The sequence below is a fragment of the Rhodamnia argentea genome, chromosome 7 (genome assembly GCF_020921035.1).
Source record: "Rhodamnia argentea isolate NSW1041297 chromosome 7, ASM2092103v1, whole genome shotgun sequence".
NCBI lineage: Eukaryota > Viridiplantae > Streptophyta > Magnoliopsida > Myrtales > Myrtaceae > Rhodamnia > Rhodamnia argentea.
This window is the reverse complement of record NC_063156.1, coordinates 11,531,923-11,552,211: the sequence shown is the minus strand read 5'-3', so window position 1 is coordinate 11,552,211 and position 20,289 is coordinate 11,531,923. Positions and strand designations below refer to the sequence as shown.

Sequence of the window (20,289 nt, the reverse complement as noted above, 5' to 3'; positions counted from 1 at the left end):
TAGGATCTCTATAGGCGGGGTTGGCCTCCCGTGCACAAACCGGTCGGGAGCTAATGCTGCTCTTCGGATAAGGCCATGACAGGCTAAAACCAGTTATTATTTTGAAATATTATGTATGTATCGCTCGAGAGACTGGATACCTAAGGTAATTAGGCATGGTACTATTTGATGTAATATATACCTAAGGTAAATAGGACGTGGTACTATTCGATGTAATATACGTGCCTTTAGATTACTTAGGGCGCACATGACAACACTTTTGGAGTAAAATTTTTACTTTAGAAGTACTTCTAAAGCAGAAATCAGTTTGGTAACACAACTTATATAGCAGAAATTTATTTGGTTACACAATTTCATTTTTCTACTTTTCGAGCAATTTTTTCTCCAAAAGAAGTTTTGGAACCACTTGAAGAAATAATAGCAAAAAATTACTTCTCTCCAGAAGTGAAAAAATCAACTTTTGACCAAAAGTTGATTCGTATAGTAGAAGTGTTGCCATGCACGTCCTTAGTTGTCTCCATCAAACGAAGATGGAAAAGTCTTCTGTGGCATTTTCAAGTTTGGGGAATACATTTTTTGTGGCTTGGAGAGCCTCGCACATGACAACACTTCCGAAATAGGATTTCTGCTTCAAAAGTGCTTCTAGAGTATAAATCCATTTGGTAACACAACTTCCGGAGTGAAAATTCGTTTGGTTACGTAACTTCATTTTTCTACTTCGGGAGTTTTTTTTTTTTTTTTTTTATTTTTTTTTTTTTATTTTTTTTTTTGCTTCTGAAGTAGTTTTGGAACCACTTGAAAAAGTAAAAAAAATTAATTCTCTTCAAAAGTTGAAAAATCAACTAACTTGTAGCTAGAAGTTGATTTCTAAAATAGAAATGTTGCCACACACTTAGAGTCCACGTCCTGTCTATATTGCCATCATCTACAAAGAACCCACGTAAGCTTTGTTGATTTTTCTTTTCCCTTGTTTTTTTACCTGTATGTATTTTTATGCTTTGTAGTTTCTGTGTTTTTGTTGCCGATCAAATGCAGTGTATTGTCCAAATAATATCTAATTATCATGATTTATATACTGCAAGGTGTTCCTTTTCTCCTATTTTGTGTTTTCATTTCTTTCCATCGTCGTTGTCCCTTAGATTAATATCGATAACTACGAAATAAAACCTGTGCAAGAAAGCACCTTATCTATTTCTCTAAATTGCAACTCTATTTCTCTAAATTGCAACTACCAATAGTATGCATTGGACTATATTGTAGAAGTTTATTCGGAAAAGTATACGAAAAATCATAGTAACTAACATGTGGAGGTGAATGACTAGTTAATGAGAAACCAACATCGAAATCTGGTCGTATCTTTCAATCGAAAAAAGAAATGAAGGGGAATGATATATGAAGAGGTTGAGTTTTGTTCTTCAATGATCCACTGGCACCGCTAATGTTAGATCGGCTCGAACGATCTTTAAGCGAGAGCGGAAATAACCAATTCGAATAGACTACACGAAGAATTAGTAAAGAATGATCAAATGGCACGAATTGCCACTCTAGTTATCGCATAAAATAAACTTCGTGAAAAATCAAATTCGAGAAAATAACTACGCGAGCGAATATACTTTCGCGGTATGATCGATCTTTATTCATACGCAAACACTCTCAGCTTGATGGTGTCGTCCATCATAATATCAACATAAATTGGATAATTTACATAGTTTGTACTTTATGTTTACCAAAAAAAGAAGGATGATTGTTCCAAAATGGTAATCTCAAACAAGAAAATCTCTAATTTTTGTAAAAGAAAAATCATTTTCTGCATATGGGTAATTTTTTTTTAGTCTTGATTTTTTGGTAACTATATCAAAAGAAGTCAATTTTTTTCTTATAATGCCTCAAAATTTAAGATGTTTGACTATATCTAAAAGGAGCGGCGTTTCGAAAAGCGAAATACTTTCAAGGTATCTGCCCGTTTGGGAGATTTGTACTTTTACCATTTTGGTCACGTTTTTTGGGTTTAGCATACAAATTTGACTTTTATTTACTGATGAGCTTATTAACTCTTTGTGAACATAGAAATATAAGAATATAACCTAAATAGAATCTATGTGAAATTTGTTAATAGTACTTTAAAGTTTTTTTTTTTGTCGGGAAATAGTACTTTAAAGTTGAAAATGTGGAAACTTTTTGTTTTGACTAGAATGTCAAAGTATAAATGAATTCACATAAGTAAACACATTTACTTACTACAATAAGGTCTGGATATCTTTTTTGTTAGGGTTAATACCACCAAAAAACCATCAAACTGATATACTTGTAATAAATTTACATCAAAATAATTTTTTTACCATCAAAAACTCCAAACCGATATACATGTGACAAACTCACCCTCCTTTAGTTTCTGTTAAATTTTATTGTCAAATTTCTGATTTGGATGACACATGGCAAGTGTTACAATATATTATGCAACATATCCCTTTTCCACCCCCTTCTAAAAAATCCTAAAACAAAAGTGCATGATCTAAAATACTCTAATCTCTAATTTAAAAGTCAAAAAACTCAACATACTGGTTTAAGGCTAAGCCGGTCATACCAATAGAACCATCTAGGTTAAAATCGGAGATTCGATTGGTCCTGATTCATTTTGTTGTTTTGATCATGGCGATTTGATTCTATGCTAAAATTCATAAATGAGAGGAAAGTTGCAAACTTCTTTATTTTCTTCTAAAAGATTCTCTTATATTTCTCAACATTTTCCCGATTTTATCACACTACATCTCTAAATTCTATACTATTAAATAATCTAGTATGATGACCATGTTGAATAGCTTAAAATCATGATCCCGCCAACAAAAATCGGATGGCGATGCAGTGGAAATGTCAATTAAGTAATTCTTAAATAATTATGAGTCAAAACTAATATTCACTTAGGGAAATGGAATTGATACCAAAACATGGTATTTTCTTAGATGGATCTAATGGGTGCATTTTCTTAAAATCAATTGCTTGAAAAAATTAGTCAATAAAAAAATATGTCATTGTCGATCACAAATTATCAAATTATGCCTAATTGCTTTTGCGAATAATGAACTTTCTTTCATTCATTTATTGTTGTAATAATATTAACGAGTTAATTAATTTATTTTTTTTGCGAAGTAAACGAAACTCAATTAGAAGACGAAAGAATGAGTAAATAGTGAAGACATTTTGGCGTCATTAAGACAAAGACAAGTTCGAGGCCTCCTCATGTGGCGGTGCCCCGTGGGCATGTCTTTGACGTTTCGGGGTACAGAAGAGAGCAAGGTCAAGCAGAGGAAGCCACGTCATCCATACAAAATGCAATACTAAAAATATTAAAAATTTAAAATAAAAAACAAACAAACGAACGAACGAACAATGATTTTGACCAGCAGATTTCTGCCACGTGGTCGGCTGCGGTTGTCCTTTATTAGCTGTTATTTTGTCTGCATCTCAAGATTTCATATTTAATGCCCCCCAAAATGATCTCTTGCAAATTAAAAAGAAATGAGAAAATCATATGGCCAAACATGAAAACCAACAAAATTTCGTGCCGTGTGACTCGCTTTATAAATATTTGGACAAGCTTTATTCGATTACACAAAGGGTCTTTATCTTAAGTGAGTTAACGTGTCGTATTGAGTCGTATCGTACAACTCGCTTAATAAATATGTCATATTTAATTTTTTAAGTTGTGACATTATTAATAAGCACTCCATATTCGAATTAGAATTAAACAGTGATGCGACGCGGTACGTCGAGATTACTATAAATAAATAAATAAATAAAACAAATTGCCAGCTCTTGGATTAGGAGAACACGAGCCAAAATCTCAATGGATGGCTCGATCCGATGGTTGTCGTGCGTCCAATCCACGCATGTATCCATCATTTAACCAACAAGACAACCTCATTGAGTTTCATTTGGCATCATAATGTCGTCGTCGCCACAGATTAACTGCAACACATGTATTCAGTGCCTGGTTTCGGAGTCGATGACTTTCCCCATAGCTCAAGAGCGTACCAATTCCCGGTCACTGAAGTACGTAGGTTTCACTGACAATGGTTGAAGCAAGATACGTATTTTTCTCGACGACTACATCGGAGATTACACACGACTGCTTCGATTTTCAAATGTGTGTCCAATGCGCCTATCCCGATGTGCCGGAACCGGTCCCTTTTGCATGTGGTGCCTAGAGTTTTTATGGGGCTTCAGAACTCGGAGCCATGGGAACATTCTCTGAAAATCTAAGTAGTTTAACTTGGTAAGGCAACAAGGAAGGGAAAGAGATCAGAGCCGATCGACATGGCAAAACTCAGTGCCGTTCACCCGGACATTGTCGCTTCTCATGCGCGAACCACCATTACAGTCCCTAGAGTTCCCGAGATGGCTGTAGCGTTTTCTCTCGATTATCTCGGGGTAAATGATTTAGCGTTAACATTACAGTTACTAAGAAGACGAGAAAGAGTTGCAAATAAGCGATCCGGGGGAGTGTGCCGTCTCTTTTTCTTGGCAAAATGATCGGGATACAGCTACGCTTGAGAGTCTGGACCAGCAGGTTTCGAGTTTAGGAGCGGTTGAAGAGCCTTCACGACGATCGTCATGTTTGGTCGGAAGTCCGCCTCGTACTGGACACATAGCGCCGCAACTGCTGCTAGCTGCAACATCAGAATGTCATGCTGGTTTCCTTTGACATGTAATTCACATTCGGTTTTTCCACTCTAATTAATGTAATCGCTTCACTTACCCATTATCGATTCTCTGGTCGATCAAACTAACCTAATCAATACATGGCCTAATCACAGTACTTCTACTATCAAAGCTAATCTTCCTGTTGCCCCGAATGACATCTCCATATTCGCAAACAAGAACTAGAAGAGGAGAGGAAAGGAAAGAACCTTGGCAATCGCCTTGGGCGGGTAGTCGTTGTCTAGTTTCGGATCAACACACTGTTTCACTTTGTCTTCGCTCAACCTCGGAGTCGCCTGCAGTACCAAGAACCTCAATCAGTCACGTAATCAGTGATCTAGCCTGCCTTTCCGAGCTTGATGAGTTCTAATGGAAAGAGACAGCAGACCCAAGTGACGAGACTCTGCTGTCCTTTGGGCATCGTGTGATCCACAGGCTTCCTCCCCGTCAAGAGCTCTAGAAGGACCACCCCGAAGCTGTAGACGTCGCTTTTCTGGGTGATCTGCCCTGTCATGGCGTACCTGTAATTCAAAGCACGACGTCACAGCGGAGAAACTGAAAAATTGCAGAGAGGAGATCAGTGTTTCCAATCTATGGATAACTCTAGGGCAACACAGCACTCTTCTAAACTCTTTTCAGTCTTCAGTTCTTCCTAACAAAGCATTGTTTTAGTTTTCCCATGGCTCTCAATCAAGTCGCTTACTCTGGAGCATGGTAGCCAAAAGTTCCCAAGACCCTAGTCGAGTGCAGCCGTGCTGCGGTGTCGGACGACTGATTCGACAAGTTGAAATCTGCAATCTTCGCCAGGAAATCATCGAACAGAAGCACGTTGCTAGATCTGACGTCTCGATGGACTATTGGAGGCTGAACTTTCTCGTGCAGGTACTCGAGGCCTCTAGCTGCGCCGTAGGCAATTTTCACTCTCTGGTTCCAACTGAGCACGGGACCTGGTTCAGCATTTTGCACGCCTTTCCTACCTGCCCAAGGACCATGTATTAGATTCATATTTCCCTTTTCTGAGTCGAAACAGTGATTGTGCTTCGGTGTGGCAGCGGTCGTACCGTGTAGTATGTCATGTAAAGAGCCCTGAGTGGCAAACTGATACACCAGGATGCGGTTGTTAGCCTCCAAGCAGTATCCGATCAACTCTGTGAAATGCTCGTGCTTGAGTCGTGAAACTATGGAAAGCTGCATCGGTCCGTGACAAGATATGCGCATCATGCCATGTTGAACTTCATTACATTGAACTCACATATCAGAAAATAGGTATAACCTGAGCCTCGAATTCGGAGTCTGGTTCCTCAGAAGAACTGGTGTCTAATTTCTTTACAGCTGCCTGCTGACCATTGCTTAACTTGGCTAGGAAAACCCGGCCATAGGAGCCTTCGCCCACCAAAGCCTTGGCACCAAAGTTGCCCGTCAACCGATTCAACTCGCCCAGTGCCAAGGCCGGCACTTCGATGGGCAAGACCTTCTGCGGAGCTCCACTCCTAGCCACATTAGAGGGTTTTGGCTCTCCTCTCGCATTACCTGCATCACAAGGGAGAGCATCCATATTTCGTATCACAATGCAGAAAAGAAGAGAAAGCACATTTGCAGATGGTAGTTCAGCAACAGATCCAAGACCCGGCATCGACTGAATAAAACCATATCGATCTGACGGCAGAGCTGGCTTTGAGGTGAAATGCACCAGGTTTAATGAATGAACAATATCGATAACGCGCAAGATGCTAAAGTAACTTTGCCAATGAAAAGGAGGCTAGCAAGAGGAGTCTAGGCCAATGAGAAGGCAATTTTTCTCATGATTTTGGAAAAACATTAGCCTGATCACCGTCGTCATCGAGTCCTAAGGGGCCAAATTCATATACCAGACCACATGAGAAATGTACACAGACGATTTAACTGGCGATTTCGCCCTTAATACTAGACACTGCCTGGCCGCGCTGACAAATATAGAGCACAAAAATGAGGAGATGAAAGCACTATTACCATATGGATCGCCTCCTCTGGGCGGCGCTGTATATTGATTAGCAGGAGGGCCAAAATTTTCCTCCTCGGATCCTCCGCAGCACAACATTACTCAACCTGTGAGGATGATTTCAACACGCCATCAACCAAAAGCTCGGTCGAATTTTTTTTTTTTTTTTATGGGCGACAGGCTTGAATTCCTGAAATCGTAGGAAACCAACCACCTAATTAACAGGGTCCGTCAATGCATCACCACATATTACTAATCGACGAGCCGCAAGCAAATTGAGCCAGAACGTTCAGTTTTATATGCCGAAGAAGGAGCACAGATTCGTAATCATACACCAAACAGCACACATCACAGCAAAACCGTGAATTGCCCATTTCCCTCTGTCCTACATCATCCCTAAAGAAAACGTCTCCAAACATACATCGAACATATTTTTGCCGACGATGTAGAAACACATCCAAAGAAGAAATTTCAAGAATCAGAACAGAGGGGCAAAGGTTGCACCACCCACCAGAAGGCCAGCAATCCGACGGACGACCCAAGGAAGTGAAAACCGAGATCCAACAGAGCAAATGGAAATGCGACACAGCAAGAGAGAGAGAGAGAGAGAGAGAGAGAGAGAGAATTTGCAGGAGAGAAAAACGGAGGGGGAGAGAGAGAGAGAGAGGGGAAGAAGAGACAGAGTGCTCTGTTTCTTGGTTTTTTTGTGCTTTTCCAGGAATTTTGAGTCAGTTGTCTGTTAACCGTTAAAACCTGAACCGAGCGAGCCACGTTGAAGCTACGTGCGCACCACCAACCGCACGTTCCAACGTTAGCCAATCCAACGGACCAGGATGGGCGACGTCATCGGGGAACTTAGTCTGTCTGACCTTGCAAGAAAGCAGAACGCCTTCTTTCTGGGCCGTCCAGTCAAGTCAGGGCCTAACTTTCTCAATGGGACCTTAACCTCTTTTTTGTACATGGGCCGCACTGCTAAAGCTTCACGACTTACAAGCCATCGTAGCACGGCGGCAGAGAGTGGCGCGGCCCTCCCCCGCCGTCCGCGCCACCATCCCGCAAGGGCGATTGGAGGGTTCCTCGCCATTAGGCTCAGAACGAATGCCCAGATCCATGGCCTCGAATCCGAGCACTCCTTTTCTGCAATGTCTTGCTAGAACAATATTAATGACTTTTTCCCTAATTTCTCTTCACGGTGATTTGTAAATAAGATCGTTTTATTTAGGGGAAAGGAAAAGGAGAAAGCTACAAAGATTATTGTGCGGAGGAGTTAGATTCCAGTTAGAGGTGACGATGAGGGTTGGAACTCATTTATTAACTCGGTTTCGGTGGGCCTAGGTAGAATATGAGCCGCTTGAAATTTTGAAAAGGGAAAAATTCTAAATAAAGGTCGAAGTGCTTCTCATTTTTTCAAATAAATGTCCGAAATGGGTATTGTTTCAAATAAAAACATGAAGTATCATCTTTATTTCAAAGAAGAGCTCAACCAAGGACACTTTCGTCATTTTCTTTTCTTTATCGCGGGCCAAGGGTCGCCGCCCTCCATATCTAGTTGTTTTGGCTACTAGTTGTCATGCTAAATCTTAAGCTTACTGTAGTTCTCTTCTTGCAGTAGGCTAGTAAGCTTTTTATGGGCTGCAACTTCCCACCATGGGCATTAACTCATTTTTTTAGTGCAGTTGGTGATGTTTTTATCATGTAATGGCTGGATTTAATATTGAATTCGAACATTTTGGTCAAATTCGTCGATCATAAAAGTCATAGCAAGTCGCTATGTTTTTACCATGGCATAGTTTATTAAGTTGACTAGATTTTCAATAGTTAGCGGTCCCTCTGGGCCGGGACCGAGACCCGACCGGGATTGGGCCGGGACCGAGACTGGACCGGGACCGGCTCGGACCGGAACCGCCGGTCCCGGTCCGATCCTTGGTCCCGAAAATATGGGGACTGGGACTACGGTCCGATCCCCGGTTCCATGCCGGGACCGGACCGGCCCGGACCATGCACACCCCTACTTGCGATTAGAATCATCGGTAGTCATCATAGACGACTCTGCGAGAGGATGGCGGAAGACACAAACAAAATCCTCTTTGAATGGGATTAGCAGACATGAAATAATTGAAGAGGTGGAGAGGGTGCATTTCTGCACATGCACGTGAAAAAAAAAAAAAATCGAAGCGAACTGTTAATTGAACCGAAAATTTCATATCCTGTTTTGAGCCAAATTGGATATTGAGTCGAGAAGCCCCCGCTTAGGGGTGTCAAAACCGAACTGAAAAATGCAATCGAACCGCTAATTGAACCGAACCGAACTAAAAATTTCATGCGTTTCGGTTCGATTCTTGGTTTAGGTAATTGAATATAACTACTATTTTCTTTTTCGGTTCGGTTATTTCGGTTCGGTTTGGTTAACCAAATCGCATTGAAACAACAATAACGATTGACATTTAAATAGATATCAAGGATTGCTCACGAATATCCACTTGGATGAGGTGATTAGAATGTACCAGGAAAATTGTCAAAAAAGTCTTAAATATATTACACTTTTGTCAATTCAATCCTAAACCTTTTAATTTTGTCAATTCAGTCATAAATATTTTGGCACAAATCAGTCCTAAACCTTTTGTATTTTAGCCAATTTAATCCATTCAGCCACCAGCGCTAACGTGGACCCGACTAGAGCCGACGAGTCAATATTTAATAATATTTTAATATTTTTTCAATTTTCATTTCTTTTCTTTCTTTTTCTTTTTATTGTTCATCTTCTTCCTCCTCCTTCCTCATTGGCAACCAGTTGGAAGTCTTTGCCGCCCATCGGCACTTGCCCCGTTGGACGGGGTAGCCGCCACCAACGTTAGCCAATCCAACGGCCCAGGATGGGCGACGTCATCGGGGAACTTAGTCCGTCTGACCTTGCAAGAAAGCAGAACGCCTTCTTTACGGGCCGTCCGGTCAAGTCGGGGCCTAACTTTCTCAATGGGACCTTAACCTCTTTTTTGTACATGGGCCGCACCGCTAAAGCTTCACGACTTACAAGCCATCGTAGCACGGCGGCAGAGAGTGGCGCGGCCCTCCCCCGCCGTCCGCGCCACCATCTCGCAAGGGCGATTGGAGGGTTCCTTGCCATTAGGAGCAGAATGAATGCCCAGATCCATGGCCTCGAATCCGAGCACTCCTTTTCCGCAATGTCTCGCTAGAACAATATTAATGACTTTTTCCCTAATTTCTCTTCACAGTGATTTGTAAATAAGATTGTTTTATTTAGAGAAAAGGAAAATGTGAAAGCTACAAAGAATATTGTGTGGAGGAGTTAGATTCCAGTTAGAGGTGACAGTATGGGTTGGAACTCATTTATTAACTCGGTTTCGGTGGGCCTACGTTTGAATATCGGTCGCTTGAAATTTTAAAAACGAAAATTCGGAATAAGGATTAAAAATGCTCTCATTTTTTCAAATAAAGGTCTGTAATGGGTATTATTTCAAACAAGAACTTGAAGTGTCCTCTTTATTTTAAAAAAGAGCTCAATCAAGGGCATTTTCGTCATTTTCTTAAGCTCGCTGTAGTTCTCGTCTCGCAGTAGGCTAGTAAGCTTTATGGGCCGCATCTTCACACCATGGGCATCAAGCTTTATGCTACAGAGATGGCAAAAGTGGTCGACCCAAAAGGGATGCCGCTTGCGGTTAGAGTCAAGACCGAGGGTGATGATAGCGATCCATTTGTTAGTGATGACAGGCGTCCCAAGAGTAACGATTTGGAAGGAGTCATGGGATTAGAAGGGTTTTTTTCCAATTTAATTTTTTTAAAAAAAATATTTTCGAAATTGTTTTTAAAAAAAAATATTTACAAGTTTGGGCCTCGCTCGGCAGCCCAACCGCCGAGCGGGGCTGGGCTTTTTAATTTTTTATTTTTTATTTTTTTAATTTCATTTTTTAAGTGTTTTAATTATTTATACTTATAATATAATATTTAGTTTATTTCATATTTTTTTAACATGTTTATATTTATTTTATTTATAATTTTTTTCTTGTGAAGCTTATATTTATAACATAATTAGCAATAATTAATGTATAAATTTATTAAGATCTATAATTAATAAATAATGTTGTAATTATGTAATTAATTTAAAGTATTCATAAATATAAAATTAGTAAGATATATGAAAAAAATGTGATTTTCATAATACATTCATCTATTGGACAGGCAGAAATCCAATCGGAAGGCGAAACGGTGATGTGTCAAGAATCGGCGAATCGGGTCGACGACATCGGATTAGGCTCAAATTTGGTCGATTGAAGCAAAACGGCATCCTAATCAATATGCATAGCCGTTGGCGGTGACGAACGATGGATTTTTGCGATTCGAGATCGTCTAGATGGGTTTTCCTATTTTTTTTAATATTTTCGGGATTTATTAAAGAGAAAAATCTCAAAATTCAATAACAATCATCGTCCTCAAAAATGTTATAATGACACATTTTATAGGGTGTTAAGCCTAAACCTAGCCCTAGTAGGATTTTAAATATCAAAATCCAAAATTACGGACATTTCTCTTTAATAAATCCCAAAAATACTAAAAAAATAAGAAAATCCATCTAGACGATCTCGAATCACAAAAATCCATCGTTCATCCCTGCCAACGGCGATGAATATTGATTAGGACGCCGTTTTGCTTTAATCAATCGAATTTGAGCCCAATCCGATGTCGTCGACCCGATCCGCCAATTCTTGACAAATCACCGTTTCGCCTTCCGATTGGATTTTTGCTTGTCCAATAAATGAATATATCATGAAAATATTATTTTTGTTCGTATATCTAACCAATTTTATTTTATGAATATTTTAAATTAATTACATAATTACAACATTATTTATTAATTATAGATCTTAATAATTTTTTACATTAATTATTGCTAATTATGTTATAAAGATAAGCTTCACAAGAAAAAAATTGTAAATAAAATAAATATAAACATGATAAAAAAAAATATGAAATAAACTAAATATTATACTATAAGTATAAATAATTAAAACACTTAAAAAAATGAAATTAAAATAAAAAAAATAAAAAAAGTCCAGCCCAGCTCGGCGGTTGGGCCGCCGAGCAGCTAGAGAGCTGGGCCATGCTCGGCGGTTGGGCTGCCGAGGGTTGCCCAAACTTGTAAATATATTTTTTAAAATAATTTCGTAAATATTTTTTTTAAAAAAATTAAATTGGAAAAAAAAACCCGAATTAGAATCGTCTGTAGTCATCATAGATGACTCCGTGAGAGGATGGCAGAAAACACAAACAAAATCCTCTTTGAATGGGATCGGTAGACATGAAATAATTGAAGAGGTGGAGAGGGTGCATTTACGCACATCCACGCCAAAAAAAATCGAAGCGAACCGCTAACCGAACTAAAAATTTCATACCCCATTTTCGGCCAAATTGGATATTGAGTCGAGAAGTCCCCGTTTAGGGGTGTCAAAACCGAACCGGAAAACCAAATTGAATCGCTAATTGAATCGAACCGAACCGAACTAAAAATTTCATGCATTTCGGTTCGATTCTTGGTTTAGGTAATTGAATATAACTACTTTTTTTCAGTTTGGTTATTTCGGTTCGATTCGGTTAACCAAATCGCACTGAAACAATAATAAGGATTAGCATCTAAATAGATATCAAGGATTGCTCACAATTATCCACATGGATGAGGTGATTAGCATGTATTGGGAAAATTGTCAAAAAAATCTTAAATATATTACGGTTTTGTCAATTCAATTCTAAACATTTTAATTTTGCCAATTCAGTTCTAAACATTTTGGCACAAATCGGTCCTAAACCTTTTGTATTTTAGCCAATTTACTCCATTCGGTGACCAGCGCTAACATGGACCCGACTAGTGCTGACGAGGCAATAGTTAATAATATTTTAGTATTTTTTGTCAATTTTTATTTATTTATTTATTCTTTTCTTTCTTTTTCTTTTTGTTGTTCATCTTCTTCCACCTCCCTCCTCATTGGCAACCGGCTGAAGGTCTTCGCCGGCCACTGGCACTACCCCCGTTGGACGCAGTAGGTGCCATCATTGCTGGCCTCGCCCAGCGACAGCGAAGGCCGAGCCTCTCCATCACCCAGCTGGATTTCCAGCCAAATCCCCAGCACCCCTCGAGCCCACGCTAGATTTTTTGAACAAACAAGAAACCCCCCACCTCGTTGTTACGATGAATCGTTTCTAAATCCTTTGCCCCGTCCAACTTAAAACTTTTCAGTCTACGGATGTCCAAAGAATGTCTAAAGGAACTCAAACATGGAGTGGTGATGCCACTGCTTGGCCAAGTGGTTCCCGCATCCATGCCTGTTAAAACGCTTGAACTACAACGAGAAGAATCAAAAGAGTATGAATTCACGCCCACTTCTAGGGGGTTCAATTTTTTCTGATGATTCAGGGCAATTATCATGGACGGCAACAGCAGTGCCAGTGGCCGACAAGGTCCTCACCGGCCCTTGCGTCGAGTTGATAACTAATGAGAGGAAGAAGAAGGAAGAAGGTGAATAGTAAAAAGAAAAAGATAAAAACGAAACAAATTAATTTTTCTTTTATTTTTAAACATTGCCCCGTTAGCGCCGGTCGAGTCAACGTCGGTGCCGGCCGACCAAAGATGGCAGGATGGACTGAATTGGCAAAAATGTCAAACGTTTAGGACTAAATTAGCACACAAAAAAAAGATTTAGGACTGAATTGGCACAAAGAAATGGGAACCCCACACACACACACACCCTCCCTCCCCTCATCGTTATGAGTTCAATGCTTGTGCTTTTTGGGTTAGAACCCTTGGCCTTCCTCCTGATTGGAAATCCGAGGGCATTGTCACAAAAAATTGCTAACTCTATTGGTAAGGTCTTGGAAGTGAAGATTCAGGACAAAAGGCACGGTCTACCGACGCGTTGGAAAGGCTAAAATAGAGATGAACATCCACGATGAGTTGAGAGTTGGACATGCGTCCACTCATAAGAGGGAGAAGAATTTGGTTGGATGTTATTCATAACGGAGAATTTGGGCACCATGCGAGTAACTGTGAAGACATTCCTCATGAAGCAGAAAAGTGCAAATATAAAGATGAGCAGCTGCTTTGGGAGTTGGCTAAGAGCCGAGAACCAAGAGCATAGCCCCTTTTGGGATGTTTTCTATGAGAAAAAAAATAGAATATGCAAGCTGAGGATACTGATGAAATAGTTCCTGAGACTCAGGAACAGCAAGGGCAGCCCCTGTTGTTGGAAGAGGCTCGCCATGAAGTGTCAAACCAACCGGAGAACCATTAGAAAAAAAAAACAGGCTAAGTTTTCTGAGTATCGATTTTGCAAACTAAAACACAAGGGGGAAAGATGAACAGAATGCAGCAAAGGATGTCTTGATGCTGCCTGCTCCTTCAAAGGGCAAATCTTCTGAGGAAATGAAGAAGACAAGGTCCGAGGAGCCCAAAACTCACTCCATTAAAAAAAATAAAAGGGGTATGAACCCTTGACAATTCAAGAGCTGAAAGCCCTTGGGGCTTAGCATAGGCCCACGGTGGTGTTCTTGATGGAGACAAAAAAGCCAAGAGATATTTGTTCAAAGAATCCAAAGAATGACTGAAATTTCAGAATAGATGGATAGTGAAGAATGTACAAAAGTTACTGAGAATGTTTGGAACCCCATAGCACACACTCTGAGATGGGTTTAATGGAGAACAGATGGCCGCGACTGTTGCGTTATCAAATTGGAGTCGGAAAACTTTTGGAAATGGGCAGAAAAAGATCAACCTCCTGAAACAGTCCCTTCAACACCTTGTTAACAGCAGTAATAAATAGTGTGAAAAGCAAGAGGAAAGAAGATTCAGGGAGAAATTGAAGCATTATGGCGGCAAGAGGAATTATATTGGAGCTGAGATCACAGGTTAATTGGCTGAAACGGGGTGACAAAAACACAAAGTATTTGGAGGAACATAAACACAATCTCCACGATCCGAAGAGGTGATAATACATGGATTTCAGGCCCCGGGTGGTTTGATAAAACAAGAGGCAGTGAGTTTTTTCAGTAATCTTTTCAAGTCGGACGGTCAAAGAAAGTTTTTCCCCAGTCCTGGAATAGTGTCCAAGGGTGGTGGTTACAGAGGAGACGAACCTCTCTGTCTACTAGCTGAAGCGAACTTTGAAGAAATAATATGAAAGGCCACTTTCCAACTTGGGGCTGAAAAAGCTCCAGGACCCGATGGTTTCAATGGAATGTTCAATCAAAGAAACTGGGAGATCTTGAAAAACGACGTCTTTGAGGAAGTCCAGAATTTTTTTTAGAATTGGAATTTTAGGACAAGCTTTCAAAAGAGACCAAAGAGCCCTCATTCTAAAAATTTAGAACCTAGAGAAACTTCAGCAATACCGCCTATCAGCTTCTGCAACTTTGGCTACAAAATTATTGCCAAAGTTCTTGCAAGCATACTCAAACCTCTGCTGCCAGGGACCATTGCCGAGGAGCAAAGTGCACCTGTTTGGGGGGAGACAAATCCAAGACAATATATTTGTAGTACAAGAGGTTTTACACCAAATCAGAATTCGGGAAAGGACAAGAAAATTTACAAGCAGTGTTGTTGGAAATGGACGTGAAAAAAAAGCATATGACCCTTGTGGAGTGGAACTTATTAGAGCTTGTTTGAAAACGTTGGCCTCTGCAGGAAAGTGGGTGGATTGGATTATGCAGTACGTCAGCAGAGTCTCCTTTAGCATAAAGGTGAATGGTGAGCCTCTTCCTTTTTTTAGACCTTCCTGAGGCATAAGACAAGGAGAACCCCTCTGCCCCTACAAGGCGACATCTTTGTCCTGGTGGCCAATGTTTTATCCATCCTTACGAGGACAGCAGTAGAAGATGGCAGCATTAAAGGCATCAAATTAAACAAATGGTGTCCAACCCTCTCTCAGGTGTATTTTTCAGCAAGGATTGCTTCCGGCGGAAGACGAATGGAACAGAAAAAAGGGGGTCCATTGGAAGAAATGGGAGACCCTGAAGCTAAGCGAGGACAAAGGGGGACTACTAGGCTTCCGTGATTTGATGGACTTTTAACAAAGCTCCATTGGCCAAACAAGCCTGGAGATCGAGCAAGAACCCCCAACTCCCCATGGAGTCGGATTGAGACTTCTGGGCATGCAGGTAGAGAGGACAGAAACCTCGTCATCTGGGCTGGCAAGGCCTCATGTTGGGCAGGGATTCCATTTAAATCGCATTCAAAACAAAGATAAGATAAAGAAGGGGCAATCCACAGGAGGGCCCCTGCAAAGAGGGATGAACCAGAATATGTTTCCGGTTTCCATCGAGAGGTGGAATGTAGACGGATCCTTCGACCCTTGGGGTCGCTGGCGGGGTCGTCGTCGTCGTCGGAGGCGACGGCGGCCCTGGGTGTGTGGAGGGGCGAGAACGGTCCGCTGCTTCCTCGATGGCGTTGCCGGACGCTCTGAATTACTTCCTCTGTCTTTCATAATATGAAGATGAAAGTTTCGACGGACGAAGATGTCGCTTTTGTCTCGGACCGCCTCTTTGCCGATTGAGGCCCTGTCGAGGCCCATCAGAGGGTGGCCTTGGCAGGGCCCATGTAGAGATTTTTTTCATCCAAATTCCCTGAAGTTCAAAAAAGAACTGTCCCCGAAATTGAGTTACCTCCCTCCCCTCCCGATATCTTTGGGATGCTTTCATATAATGAAGCCCGTCTCTTGTGTTTTCCTCCTTAAAGTATAACCATCATACTTGTATGCCATTTCTTTTTATGCATAACTAGCTCGCTTCTCACATTTGTGTATGTCACGAGCCCCGATACTTGACATCACGACGTTTACCCTTTTTTACTCAAGTCATCGCGACTATCGGAGCATACGTTTTTCTTAACGACGGTTGACGTTTTTTTTTTTTTTCAGAATACTGGATGAAAACCCCCAAAAAAAAAAAAAAAGATTTTGAAAAGAGGAGCAAAATGTCCAAAAGAATCAATTTTTACAAAAAAAAAAAAGAGGATGAAATTCATCATTTCCCCGCCCTTAAAACAATCAAAAGAAGCCATCCCACCCAACTCTCTCTCTCTCTCTCCCCCCACCCAACTCTCTCTCTCTCTCTCGCCTTCACTTTCTCTCTCTACTGCGCTCTCCAATGGAAGAAGAAGACCAGCACAAGGTGGCAGATCTGGTCAAAGAGCTCGTCCTCCGCTTGCTCTCCCAGAGCCCCGGCGACCCCGCCCCTCCCGACTCGCTCCGCTTCCAGAGCTCCCTCCGCTACGCCTTCCGCATCCTCTCCAGCCGGCTCGCCCCCTCCGTCGCCCCCGACTCCGCCGCCCTCGCCGAGTCGATCAAGCGCCGCCTCGCCACCCAAGATAAGTCCTCTCAGGCCCTCACCTTCGCCGATCTGTACGCCAAGTTCGCCTCCAAGACCGGCCCCGGGAGCGTCAACAACAAGTGGGCCGTTCTTTATTTGCTCAAAATCGTGGCCGAAGACCGGAACAGCGCGAGCAGCGGGCTCGATTTCTCCGGGTCGTTGCCCAATTTGGATTCGTTCGAGACCGAATTGGGGAGTAAGTCGAGGGTTTCGCGGGATAGGGAAAGCGAGAGGAATGGTTGGAGTAATGGGGTTTTGTTGGTCGCGAAGGACCCCGAGAATTTGCGCGATTTGGCGTTTAAGGAGTACGCGAACTTAGTGAAGGAAGAAAATGAGGTGTCGGAGGAGGTCTTGGTGAGGGATGTGTTGTATGCTTGTCAGGGAATAGATGGGAAGTATGTGAAATTCGGTACGATAGTGGATGGTTATATCTTGTCGGATTTGGTTAAGGTCCCGAGGGCGACCAGGACTATGGTTAGGAAGCTTTGTGAACTGGGCTGGTTGTTTAGGAAGGTAAAAGGTTACATTTCGGAGTGCATGGATCGGTTTCCTGCAGAAGATGTGGGGACTGTTGGGCAGGCATTTTGCGCGGCATTGCAGGATGAATTATCAGAGTACTACAAGTTGCTAGCGGTGCTTGAAGCTCAGTCAATGAATCCGATTCCTCTGGTCTCAGAGACGGCCAGTTCGGACAATTATCTTTCTCTGAGGAGATTATCCGTATGGCTTGCGGAGCCAATGGTGAAAATGAGGCTGATGGCAGTTTTGGTTGATAAGTGCAGGGTCTTGAGAGGGGGGGCAATGGCTGGGGCTATTCATTTGCATGCGCAGCATGGTGACCCGCTTGTGCATGAGTTTATGAAGCGTCTACTGAGGAGAGTTTGTTCTCCTCTTTTCGAAATGGTGAGGAGTTGGGTCCTAGAAGGAGAGTTGGAAGACAATTTCGCCGAACTCTTCATTGTTGGTCAGCCGGTAAAAGTTGAGTCTCTTTGGAGGGAAGGTTACCGGCTTCATGCCGGGATGCTCCCTTCTTTCATATCCCCTTCTCTTGCACAGCGTATTTTAAGGACTGGAAAATCAATAAACTTCCTTCGCGTCTGCTGCGAGGACCGTGGGTGGGCTGATGCCGCCACAGAAGCCGCATCTGCTGCCGGGACCACGACGAGAAGAGGGAGTCTAGGCTATGGTGAAACTGAAGCCCTTGAATCTTTGGTTGATGAAGCAGCTAAGAGAATAGATAAGCACTTGTTAGATGTTATGTACAATAGATATAAGTTTAAGGAGCATTGTCTTGCTATTAAGCAGTATCTGCTTCTTGGGCAAGGTGATTTTGTTCAATATCTCATGGACATTGTGTGGCCTGAACTTTCTGAGCCTGCTAACACAATTAGCTCTTTCAAGCTTGCTGGACTGCTGGAAAGTGCAATCAGATCTTCTAATGCTCAGTATGATGATCCTGATATGTTAGATAGGTTACGGGTCAAGATGATGCCTCATGGCACTGGAGATAGGGGTTGGGATGTCTTCTCATTACACTATGATCCTAGGGTCCCGTTAGACACTATCTTTACAGAATCGGTAATGGCAAAATATTTAAAGATTTTTAATTTCCTATGGAAGCTTAGACGCGTGGAACATGCACTTATTGGTGCTTGGAAGACCATGAAACCAAACTGTATCACTTCCCATGCCTTCTTGAAGCTGCAGCGTGCCGTTAAGTTGCAGCTTCTTTCAACATTGAGGAGATGCCAGGTTCTCTGGAATGAGATGAACCATTTTGTTACAAATCTGCAATACTATATTATGTTTGAAGTCTTGGAGGTCTCATGGTCTAATTTCTCCAATGAAATAGAAGCAGCCAAGGATCTCGATGATCTACTTGCAGCTCACGACAAGTACCTCAATTCAATTGTGGAGAAATCACTTCTTGGTGAACGGTCTCAAACCCTTCACAAGTCACTTTTTGTGCTGTTTGACCTCATATTGCGATTTCGAAGTCATGCTGATAGGTTATATGAAGGCATATATGAACTGCAAGCAAGGTATGGGGCTTTTTTTTTTTGTCTCCTCTTGATGTGTGCAAGCACGCGTATATGAACACATTGTATGTAGACATTTACGTTACAAGTACGTAAGCTTATTCTCGCTTCTTTTGGAACGATGTAGGACTGGGAATTCTTCCTTACCTTCGCGAGACAAAAGCAAGGCGAGAAAGCAAAAGAACGATCAATCTTCAGAACCTGGTTCATTGATTACTGATGGAAGGAAGGCCCTAACTCAGCGTGCAGGTGATTTTCTGCAGAATATGCGGCAGGATTTCGATGCAATTGCAAAAGAATACACATCATTGCTCGAGGGTTTCTTGTCTCAGTTGCCTGTTCAGCAGCATGTTGATCTTAAGTTCCTTCTGTTCCGCCTCGACTTCACTGAGTTCTACAGCTGGTCGGGACTTAGTAAATAAAGTTGCATGGTGAATAAGTTGCAAGTACAGGGAAACATTTGCTTTGACATTTGACTGGCGAACCACAAAGATGATTGCTCATTGCTTGGGATCGTGTGGTCGATTATGTCGGGCATACTGTCACAAGGGAGCGTTCTTTCACAACTCACAGGTTGACTTTAGGTATGGGAAAATTTTAGCTTTATTTTTTCATTTTACTAAGATTTATAGTTTTGTCGTGTGCATGATTAGAGTGTGTCATCTTCTTTTGCAGGAGGGATTGCTTGCTTTGGAGTTTTTAACCTATTGGAAACTACAGGTTGATATTGGTCGAGTAATGGAATTTAGTAGTATGGATTCTTTTGATGTAGTTGCCTTCCCTGTGTTTATGTTTTCTTTGACCACTCTTTCGTACGTTGTACATAGATATCATGACCGTGTTGTTAGAGATAGGTCACGATACTCGCTCACGGATGTTTTAGATCTCTAAAGTTTGCCCTGTTTTGATTGGTAGACAATTCAATATTGTAACACACTCTGCAGCTTGGAATGGAAATTTATTCTCTTCATTTCAATGATGAGCTTGTCTTCCATTTCATGTCTCATATGATGGCATGAAAGGTCAGATGATTCAAGCAGGGACAAGCCACAGAAAGAAAATTGAATATATGTTCTCGCGTGGATTGTAGGTAAAACTAGATTTAGACCTACTAATTTTGATTTTGAATAGAAACTGTTGAACTTGGTAATTCTTTATCCTTACATTAGCAATGCATTACCTGGAATGACATGGGAATCATAGCCA

At 41.5% G+C, this 20,289-nt stretch overlaps 2 protein-coding genes across 2 annotated transcripts; one reads left to right on the top strand and one right to left on the bottom strand.

The window, feature by feature from the left end:
* Nucleotides 1-4,518: 4,518 nt before the first annotated feature.
* On the bottom strand, nt 4,519-7,350 carry LOC115737768 (probable protein kinase At2g41970). Its single transcript, XM_048282712.1, has 8 exons — nt 7,188-7,350; nt 6,688-6,783; nt 5,972-6,228; nt 5,760-5,886; nt 5,402-5,675; nt 5,087-5,219; nt 4,908-4,994; nt 4,519-4,667 (listed from the first exon to the last, which is right to left on the bottom strand). The coding sequence occupies exons 2-8, from the start codon at nt 6,773-6,775 to the stop codon at nt 4,542-4,544; spliced, it is 1,092 nt and encodes a 363-aa protein (XP_048138669.1). The 5' UTR covers nt 6,776-6,783; nt 7,188-7,350; the 3' UTR covers nt 4,519-4,541.
* Nucleotides 7,351-16,751: 9,401 nt separating this feature from the next.
* LOC115737702 (gamma-tubulin complex component 3) lies at nt 16,752-20,059 on the top strand. The gene is made up of 3 exons (XM_030669985.2): nt 16,752-19,086; nt 19,211-19,667; nt 19,759-20,059. The coding sequence occupies exons 1-2, from the start codon at nt 16,823-16,825 to the stop codon at nt 19,503-19,505; spliced, it is 2,559 nt and encodes an 852-aa protein (XP_030525845.1). The 5' UTR covers nt 16,752-16,822; the 3' UTR covers nt 19,506-19,667; nt 19,759-20,059.
* Nucleotides 20,060-20,289: the final 230 nt, after the last annotated feature.